General features: G+C 29.6%; 1 protein-coding gene across 4 annotated transcripts in view; it reads right to left on the bottom strand.

The window, feature by feature from the left end:
* The window catches only part of LOC106459514 (protein tweety-like), a 65,200-nt gene that overhangs the window by 48,232 nt on the left and 5,195 nt on the right, over nucleotides 1–11,773 (bottom strand). For all 4 annotated transcript variants that reach the window (XM_022386016.1, XM_013919140.2, XM_022386014.1 and 1 more), the window contains exon 2: nucleotides 4,431–4,581. In XM_022386016.1, coding sequence (XP_022241724.1) covers nucleotides 4,431–4,562 — 132 coding nt within the window. In that variant the 5' untranslated portion in view covers nucleotides 4,563–4,581. The remainder of the gene's footprint in view (nucleotides 1–4,430; nucleotides 4,582–11,773) is intronic.

The raw sequence follows: 11,773 nt of genomic DNA on the forward strand, positions 1-11,773 counted from the left end.
AAAACTAACTTATATATATATATATATAAAAGAGGGGTCACAAACTTTAAAATACAACACAATATTTTTTCTACTTTTACTTGGAAATATAGTTTTCATTTTCTTGTAGTGTGCATTCACTTAAGTCAACATGTACAACACATTTACCTCAAACTTCATAAGATATACTGGAGTTGGATACTTTGAAAATATTCTGTACTTTTAATTCAGTAGAAGATTATAAAGACACACACACACACACATATCAAATTGTTTCAAAATATTAAATACATATCTATATTTCAGAGAAATTTTGGTTTGCAATTAATATGTATTGCAATTAAATGTGTTTAATGCTTTTGCAGTTTTAAATGCATTACTAACTTAGAAATGAGTGTAAACATGAAAAAGATCTTATTCTTAGGAATTTCAATAAATCAATGCATTTATGAAGCAAAATGATAGGCATGAAACACTTTAGCATCAAAAAATGGACACTGGGTACAAAGAACTTTTGGAATAAACACAATAAATCAAAAGAAAAATTAACAAAAAAAAAGGTGATGAAAAAAAAACCTCAAGCAACTAGCCACAAAGTTAAATCTGTAAAAAATATTATTATTGGTATAACAATCCTATTGACTCATCTTTACTTTCCTTAAATGGAAGTATTAGTTTCAAAATTTGTTTAGGGCTAACTAGCAGTGCTTAATCAGCAGATGTTTCTGATTTATATGTACTTTATAAAGAAAAAGCAGTATAAACTTAAAAAAAAAGTACATGCATGGCTAATTTCCATACACAATAATACACACACTGAAATAGAGACTATATGCCACATGTATAATCTTATGGAAAAGTTTTTCATCTCGAAATAAGCATACATTACTTCATCTACACAATATGCATATATTATGAAAATATATAGTACTTACAGCATGTTTCTATTACTACTCATTTCTGTATCAAGTTTGTATTGAACAATACAAAGTTTATCAAATACAAGACAAAAGTTTCAAAGAGACTTACTTCAGTAAAACTAGAAATGTGTTATCACTCAGTGTTACATGTACGTACATGCAAAAAACATTACAAATGTATTTAATATTATGATACACTTTGAAATGATATATTACCATTAGATCAAATGCATATTTCCACCAACCAAGCACTGTTTTAAAATAAAATCAAAATAGAAAAATCTATAACTATACGACAGTATTGATTTCAAAAACTGTTTGGGCTTATCATGTCTTTCAACATATGTATCACATAATGAATATATAATAAGTAAGCCACATTGTACTGCTTAATTTTCTAGGAAATGTCATGGCTATAAGCATAAGAACAAAATATTAATTGACCTTGAGTTGTTATAATCCATGTTCCATATATATTTGAACTGGACACCACAGCTTTAACAAGAAATTTTTTATATAAATTTCAAAGACAAAAATTTCAGGATCTGAAGACAGGCAAATTTACAAATCTGCATATAACTGATATTGAGTCATATATGTTTTTCTTTTCACATCATCAGAATAAGTGGAAATGTTGAAGACTAATAATCATATTTCACCCACAAGTATTACACTTAATATCCATGCATCTGAAAACCATCTTCCACTCAACAACTGTAATAAATGTAAAAGATCACATATTAAAGCAAAATTGCCACAAACCTGAAATCAATACCTTTACAGCAAATCTTTTTTGCCTTAAATAATTTTAAAAAATTTCCCTAGAAAAATGCAAGCATCTTTTTACAAAATGTCAGCATAAAAAACAACATAGATTACCACAGCCCTAAATTCTATTGGCAAAATATACTTGATTTAATGTATTATTCATAAGTGTAGATACCAGATACTGTATTATCTTCTGATACAGCGAAATTGTTTGAATAAAATAAGTTAATGACATTTACAGACAGATGGTTCTTACAAACAGAAATATCAAACATACTTACCTACAAGTTACATTGTTACTATCTACATTCTAAAGATATAACTATATGTGTAAATAGTTTTTAAAATTCTCTCAAATTATATTTCATTAGCTTCTGTGTGCTAAAATCATTTGAGAATATATCTGCTTTAAGAGCATTCTTAATACATGCGAGTTGGCTCAACTCTTAGAAATTTAGAATAAAACTGATCATTATACATATGATACATTGATGTTTATGGTTTTCAATGTACATGACAAATTTTAGCAATATAAAAAACACTTTGACAAATTCAAAAACATTTTATTAACAAGTTACCCCAATTTTTTTCATTGGATATAACACATGTACATATATTACATATGTACATATACAAGACAATTTTAAAAGATAAAATAAAACAACTTATATGAGAAAAAAATATTACAATAAGCTACATTAACTGTTAATAACTATTTGGTCAACCACCCTCAATCATAAAAATGTCTTAGCACCTTGACAGCTTACAAGTCCAGAGATTTTTCTTTACTTTTACAGAGTAAAAAACATTATTATAAATAATAAAATCAAATGCACAAATCTTGAACCAAATATAGAGTTACATACCTCTACTTTAATTCTATGTATATAAAGCATTTTGACATTAAAAACCAACAACATACACTTATAAATGTACATACCGTAATCATACGTCTTCATACACAATGTATACTATATACATGTAGTTATATACACATAATGAAGCAGCATAACTTTTAACTGACTTTTATCCAGAACATCAAAATAATTATATACATTGTCCACTCACACACACCTTCATGAAGAAAAAATTCCATTAAAATGCACAACAGGGTACTCATTATTTATCTTTAATACAGTGCTTGGATCAATACATATATACCTAATGATTACTGGAACACGCCCAGTTTACTCTCAAGTCAGCCTAACAATATATGACTAGCTTCTACATCATGAGACCACACATGGTGGTAGTTAGGTTGGGTGGGAGGAATATACTGAACAATATAACATGCAAATACATTTAAAACACAAAATTCCCAGCTAAAAGCATAATTCAAGAAACTACAGAAAATATTTATACCATACAACATTTTTGATATTATATATGATTCTACATTAATGGGAAACATTATGCAGACAATGTAATTTTTCATCAGTACATTTGACACTTCAAAAACTATTCTTGCATTGTAAGCTCCTGATGATAGATAGGAAATTTCTATAATGGGCTTTGTGAGACAGAACCAACTCAAAAGTGTATAATAATACACTGAGATGTAGCCCCAAACTTGTACTTATTCTTCACCACGCTTCACTGGAAATGTGGTACTATGGTACAACATCCAGATTTGAATAAACAGTCGTTGATTGCTGCTGAACAGTTCTAATGTGGATTCGTCTGTAAAGAAAACATGTCTCTAGCTTTGTTTGCTTATTTTTCTGTTTGTGGTCCCATGCTCATTTCGACCTTTAGGCTTGGTTAGCTTTTCTCAGTACAATTTTTCTAGCAGGTTTTGTTGGTCAACCCTATGAAATGGCTTTTATTTATATACCTGATATGTTATTTGTTAGTCTAGAAATGAATGCTAGAAATGCTGATAGGCTCCATCGAATTTTTAAAGACATTTTTTTTAACTGATTTCATCCTTTTATTTTGTATTTTAATTCCTCTTTAGAAAATGTTCGATCTTTAGAAATTTAGAAAAGTTTTGTACCTAATGTTTTACCTTGTTTATTATAGCTTGTACATTCCATAATCTTTAAGATTTAAATGTTTGTTACCATCACACAAGTATCAAATGTTTGTTTTTGTTGCTGTCATACTATTATTCACTTGTAATTTATCATGGTTGTGTATTTCCAACTTGTAGTCTTCACTATCACTGAATTATCAATAGTTTATGTAACAAATCCATCAGAATGAAAGTTAAATGTTGTTTTACACTTTACAAATGAGGATATAATTCAGAAGAAGTAAGTTAAATGTTGTTTTACACTTTACAAATGAGGATATAATTCAGAAGAAGAAACACTATTCATGAAAAGTAATATTTCATATGTTGGTTAAGCACGAACTAGTAAAAGAAAATGCATGGGCATTTTACCCAAGAGAAAAACAATAACATAGATTTTAAAGTTGCTTTAAATTTGTTTAAATGTAAAATGAAAAAAAAAAACATATTGTTTTGGTTATTAAATTTTACACCATGCTTTATTACATGTAGGCCTAATTTTGGTTAACTTACCATTACAAAAAATTGCTTTTAACCTTTGTGAAAATTCACATTAGTTGTATCTTCACAATTCCAAAGTTTCATTAATTCCCAGCAAAATTGGAAATGGCTCAAGAAAATAATAAGAGTTCTATTACTTTTCCTTACTTTTTTCTTTATTTCATACTATATATATTGTCACACTTGAATAACAAAACAAAATCACCAGAAGCACTTTAAAATGAATGCCAAGAAAGACACATCCTTACCTCTAAATAAGAATTGTTTGTGACATCAAATGTAGCATTCACTGGTTTAAATGTTATATCAACATGGGGTAAAACATGAAACCACCTGGCTATGTGAGTAACTTCAAACTTCTCACTGGAGTACAAAACCATATTCAAATACTGATATTGTCTGAAAGTAGAAAGAATTTTTAGTTATAAAACAGACTTACAATATGCACAAACATGTACATTGAATATGTGCCAATTAACACACTAGGTGTACTAGTAACTAAACAATATATGTACAAATGTACACACACACAAGAAATTACTGATAACAAAGTTTTAGCAATTGGACTAAATGTTTTAGGGCATCAGCAAGTTTGATTTAATAGGAAATAATAATGCATGTATACTTAAGGACTAAAAAAAAAATACTGAATTTAAAGAGTCACGTCTTATGAAAGATCTACAATTTGCTTGATTTATCAATGTACCTATGTTCTTCTACACTTATGCTGAAGACTTTTACATGTATTTGACTTTTACATATATATATATGATCCAAATAAACAGTCCATGTCCTCAGATTAAAACAAAAAAGGATGTTATTTTGCAGGTTACACCCATCTCAACTTAGTCAGGGTATCCCGATTTGTGTTATAATATTTCATATTTAAACACAGACGTGTCACAACATCAAAATGTCTGATGCTAAAATATGTGTCAGCACCATAAGGAGCACAATATGAGTGAGTAATAAAAATTGAGCAATTTCCTTTCATCGGCACTCAAAACAAAATAAATTTATTTCCAAGGTTTGATGAAGTAATATACTTAAAGGTCTAAACAGAAAAAAAATAAAATATGCAGTTGGAAATATGAAAAATTAATATCCAAGATGTTCTTTGTTCATACACACAGTGATATATGTTGTATGCTTTCTGTAAGTAAATTAATTCAGGAGATTCATTGAAGTAATATCCTTAGGTATACTTATAAAACAGATATAACATGTATTTTTTCCCTTCCCTTTCTCCTCTATCAATAGTGTTCCAGCCTCACCTGTATGAACAGTTGTGATCCTACTAAATCAATGGAACAGTTCCATTCAAGGCTCATGTTTACTTATTCATATGAAATGTCAGAATTTGTTTATCTATCATTTTATATTAACTATGTATTGAGAATTAAATGTAGGGCACAAAATAATGGTTGGTCATTATCCTAAAACCAAATGCTTATTGTCCATGACCAAGTAATTCACATGTAGTCTCACAATAGGTGAGAAAAAATAATTACCTACTCTTGCAGCTCAAATTTTAGGTAGGAAGGCTTGATCTGGTTTATGAAAACTTCTGAGAAAATAAAATGTGAAGCATCAAGGGCATAAATATCAGAATGTCATCTGTTTGATGCAAGTAATAAAAGACAATATGAGTTGAGAAAAAGATGATAAAGCATTCAAATCACTAAGATTTCAAAAGGGGAAGAAGCCAAGAAACAAGATTAAACTCAAGCCACAATGTCTACAAACTTGGGATCACTGAAGACAAAAAGCTTAGAAAAAATCTTTGAACAATGGGAAAAAAGATAAGAGGTAACATTCATGGCATCTAAAGATGGCAAATGAGGTAACTCTGTTACCAGCGATGGAAGAATCTGATAAGCTATGATTATGAAAAAAAAAACACAACAAAAGAAGTAATCTGTTGTGGAGTTGGAGATAAACAAAATATGTCTAAAGCAAAATAGATCAATGAGATTGATAGACAGCCAAAGAAAAGTAAAAATGGGCTAACATCCAAGCCACCCAGGAAGAAAATCCAACTTCTCTGACAAAGGATTGAACAACATCCAGCTATGAAACCATAAATGTAGAATGTCATTGTGAAAAATGGATGTTTCAACATGAGTAAACTATGGTTGATCTGGAAAAAAGTAGAGAGAAAGGGAGAACCTGGCACTTTGAGTAACTGATCTTGGCAAGTACCTGAGGACGAAAACAACAAACATGGTAGGCATAAATGGATAGGCTCTCTGAAGATTGATTCAGGGCATCCACTGCCAGAGAATTTGAATCTGAAATTTAAGATCAACATAGTGGAAGAAAACAGTTGTCTGATGTGGCATCCAAGATATTTGCACAGTCATTGAACAAACAGAGTAGAAAGTCCACTTCAATGACCCCCAGAAAGAGTGTATGCCAAAATGTTCATCCCACCAGTAAAGTGGTTGGTTGGTCAGGACTTTATGGCATAAAGCAGCTAGGCTATCTTCATCAGTAAACAGAGAGGATCAAAGATGAACATATTGAGAATGAAGCCAAAGAAGTAGAGAAACTGCAGCAAAGCAAAGGTTGCAATGAAAATATTTAAACAAAAGGCATGGAACATATAGAACCACTGTACGAAATGGTGTCTAGTTTTGAATTTTAAAAAGAATTCATATAACTTGATTTAGTTTTCTACCATTCTTGACATTGTTAAACTTCCAAAATGTTGTTGTGAGACATTGTTTTGAAAAAAAGCATTAACTTGAAATTTGAATTGTTTTTTTATTGTTGATCAGAAATTTCCTTCTATGTATCTTATAAATTTCAACTTGACTGATATTCATTAACATTTCTTTTGAAAGTTAACATTTTTCCTGCATGAAATACCAATATTTTTGGTAGAGATAAATTTATATCTAATATATATATATATATATATATATATATATATAGCTTAACCTAGGAAATAAATTGTGTATAATGTTTGAATACAATAAGCTTAACAATAATATTCAATAAGTAAGAATCTGAATCATCAGAATATTCTGTTGTCTCTTATTGTACTTCCTTTCATTAACTAACATAACAGTTCAAGAGCCTACAAAAAATTCCAAGCTCTATATTCCATTGTTCCAGTCTGCAGGAGCTCAATATAGTAACTTTCACACAAAATCATAAATAACTTCTCCCACCACTTTATTCACTCTACACGGCTTGTAGCTATTTTCAAAGCTGAAATGCATTGGGAGTTGTTCAGATCACATGTTGTGACATCATGATGTAAGAGTAGAAACAATAGCCAGTAGTAATAATACCAGGGAAAAAACTTGTGTAAGAAATAGAAGTATCATCCTTAATGCACACTTCATTTCCATAATGTGAAATATTTCTAAAATCCATCACTAAGTAGAAACAGCAGATCCTTAAAGTTCTACATACAGTACTGCTATTACAGAGACAGTGGGTGGACTAAACCAACTTTGACATGCATTGTAAATTACAATGTGACAAATGAAAAGCTATTGGTATAATAGAAATTTTAGCTTGTTTTTCAGGCTACCATTATATGTACTGAAAACTGTTCAACTATACCATAAATGTAAATACATACGATAAAATCTGTCACATCTCTCAAATCATATCTTGAAAAAAACTTGCTACTCCATCCACCAATTTTCTCTCATACTGGTTTGTTCAAACTCAATAAACTCTCAATCAAGACTCCTTAAATTCCCTAATTTTTTAGTGTCTGACTAGTTGACAAGTGACAGTGATACAGCTTCAGCAACAAAAGTTTCTCTACTCTTTTATTTCCACTTTTTCTTTTCCCTTTCTTTGCTTTTTTTCTTCTTTTAACTTCTCTTTTTCTATCCAAAGTTTTTCCCTTTTCCTTTTTCCACAACCCAAAAGTCTTTTCAGATTTCTGAAACTTCAAAATTATTTTGCACCTTTAGGGCACTTATTCAGAAGATTATACTTACCCCTGAATATGTGACATTGAATTAACTCCCTTGAAGTATGATAAATATATGTAGTTGTATGCACTTATATTTTATATTATACATTACTTGTATTTTTAAAGAAATCTCTATGTTACCAAAACAAGCATATTTTATTATGTACCAAGTTTCTTCTATTGTTAGTGTATCAATAACAAGAACAATTACAAGCAATACACAACCAATCCTGTGTGGTTTCTAATGAAGGGAATATTTATTTCTCTATTAATTAGCTTTATTAATTTTTTAAAATCACATTTTTGTGCCATATTCAATAGATAATCCACACTGACAGTTACATTTGGTCAGGGAATGCAGTAAGGAGCTCGTATCCTTGGATGTAAAACTTAGATGTTTTCATGACTAACAAAACAGAAGTGCTTAGAGAATATTCTAGATATAACGCTATTTGAATGTAATCATGTCTAGACTGCATCCAATGGGGTGGTGCTTTTTGTTTGTAGTATAATTTACTATAAACTTAAAAATGTATCCTGTCAGAAAGATAAAACTTCATAAAATGCAGGAAATTTGGACATATATAATGTAGATGTACAACTACTAACTACATGTAATAGTACATGATGTGTTTACTTAGTTGTCATTTTGTCATATGTATAGTACAGTTCAGTTTGTAAACAACTGTTTAAAAGGACATCTACAAGTTGAATTGAACTATTCATCCCCATAATTTATTCATTAGTGTAAATGTTTTTGGCTCCTAAAAAAATTTTAATTTTCTAATTTAAACCACTAGTCATCACTTAATTATTAAAAACCTGACTGAAAGGTGAATTGATAAAAAACAAGCAAAGAGGAAACAAATGTTCCCACTATTTTACACAAACTAAGTGCATTATGCAGAGGTTTATTTGAAAGTAGATGGTATAAAATACTCACACTTGATTTTATTTTATGTCTATTCATTCTCCTGCAAGTGTCCAACATAAGCATGGACTTTTCCTACATACGAACAACAGTCATTAGCCATTTGCATTCAGTCTGAATTGGTACCACTGTATAATTTCTACTGATTATCAATCTTAAATAATGTAAAACTTGTTTACAAGCTGAACATTATGCCTAGTAAGTGCTATCTTTTACAGTATTTACTGTATACACAGCCATTAATATGAAATAATCCCTTACAATCATCAGAAAACAACCTACGAGAAACATTTTGTACATCACTAACCTGTAGATGTACATTGGTACAATCATGTACTGAACTTTACACCCTGTACAACTTTTCTAGTACTGATAAAATATTACTGTGAAAACATGTTTCTATAGCATTTTACCAATTTTGTTTCAAATTAATTTGCATTATATTATGTTCCTAATATGTTCCCCATTCTCCTAAAATTATAATGAAAGTTCAAAACATTTATCAGTTCATTAACCTTTATCATTAGTAAAGATGGAATTTAAGTAGCACTATATCAAAAGTAGACTAAGAAGATTTAACCAGTCTTTATTAAGCTCTGCATGCATTCACTATAACCAAAATAAACACAGATATATCACCTCTTTAATAGTTTGCAGCAATGTATCCACCATGAGAAAAAATATCATATACCAAAACAATGACAAGCAGCTTGCTAATTGAACACCTTGTTAAGGTGGTGATATTGAAGTTGTCTTTTATTCACAACTGTGAAAACATGAACCTATGTTTATATAGGTTTAGAAGAGCATCATGAATATGTAGCATTAATGTTACTTATTCATCTGAATTATGTTAAACAACTCACCTGATGAATAATCCAGAAGAATAATTTTGTATATTAGAATAAATTCAAAAATGTAACATTAACAATACTAATTTATTCTTCTGGATTATCTTAAGAAGCTTTTGTGCCAACTAATTCCAAAGATTAGTGGCATTAATCAAACATATTCTATAAAACCTATACAAAAAAGATATTCAGTGTTTGTAGAAGATAATTAAACACCATATATGTAATTTATAAGCCACCACTATAAGATGATTGATTTTGTTTTCCAACTTGCCTATGTACAGGATTACTGATGAAGATGGAATTCCCTAAACCCGGTCAAGCTCAGTGATAAACAGTAAACTGAATGATACATTGGACTTCATATTTCATTTTTGCCAAAATGTACAATTTCAATGATAAGAGAAAAAAAATTATCTTAACTGTTTTGAAAGACTTATAATAATATATCCAACTTCTAGTTTGAATACAGTTTTATTTACTTGAAAACATGCACAGAATAAGCATTATAGGACTACATAGTTAAAACTTCAAGACTATTCATTACTGTAATTACTGCATGTTATTATTTCCATGTTCACAGCCTATACGAGTAAGCTGGTTCATCATACATGCACAAGGCTCTGTACAGCTTTTTAAGCCAAAAGCCCTAAGGATTAATGAATATTATATATGCTAGTCACTATCCAAGGTTAGTTATTGAAATATTTTCTAACACAACACTACGTACACAAAACATGGAAATTAATTCTTGTTATTGTAAGTTTACTTTTAAAAATTAATTATGAAATATTTTTCATGGAAATTAATCATTAAAAAATAAAGTTACTTGTACAATAAATTTCTAATTGCTAAATAAAACACAAGAGTCAAGCAATCTTTATTATTAGTTTCAACTCTTTGGTAGAAGTTAGTAGGCATAATTGTAGACCACTGTGTAATGTAAAGCCCTTTGTAAGATAAAGGTGGAATTGTAGCTGACATGCTTTAAACCTTTCAAGACAGGTCACAGGTGAAAGGCCATGTCATCTCATTTGTTGACTTGCATTCAAAATTTTATTGAACTACTATTTTTCAAATTTATGTCAAAAAGTTTGGTATGAAACTGTAGACTATAATTCAAATTTTAGTATTATACTTTACTCAGTTTCTTAATTTAAAAGTAAATATTAAAAAAACACAGTTAAACGTCAATTTTTGTGTTGTGGTATGTTGAATGCAACACTTGTTCAAATTAGATGTTCAAAATACTAAGCCTATAGTGTCGTATGAATTAGGAACCCAAATTGACAAGCTAAAATATAAAATAAAAGCCTATTATCTTTTCAATATGTTAAGATATTGCTCATGTCATAACTTAAACACAGTGGCACCCTGCCCACATCTTTCCATTTTTGAAAATGCTTCCTTATATACACTTGCTTTTATATATAACATGAATAACCAATCGGAAGCTCAGAATGTCCCCCTAGTGGCTGTCTCAGCCATTTTAATGTCTTTGGATGCCTTCTCTTTCTTTCGGACCAAGATACCAAGATTTCAAGGAGGTAAGTTGTGTCTTTAGTCTGCTCAAAATTTCATATTTTTTTAGACTGAAATACAGCTTAGTTACTAAGCTTGATAAATTATAGTGGAATTCTATGGTATTGATACAGTAATTTATGATTTTTTGGTAATTCAACTGTATATAACACTTAGAAAAAATTATTTTGTTTCATATCCTCTACGTGCATAATTTTAAAAGGCTTAGCAACTTACAAGCAGCAACCGAGTACAAGGGTCATAACAAGAAGAGATAACTGTTTGCTTTACTTCTTTATTTACTGTTCTATGTTTTAAGAAAAATAAGTTTAAGAATGTATTTCAAAA

Source organism: Limulus polyphemus, unplaced genomic scaffold (genome assembly GCF_000517525.1).
Source record: "Limulus polyphemus unplaced genomic scaffold, Limulus_polyphemus-2.1.2 Scaffold620, whole genome shotgun sequence".
In the NCBI taxonomy this organism is placed as follows: Eukaryota; Metazoa; Arthropoda; class Merostomata; order Xiphosura; family Limulidae; genus Limulus; species Limulus polyphemus.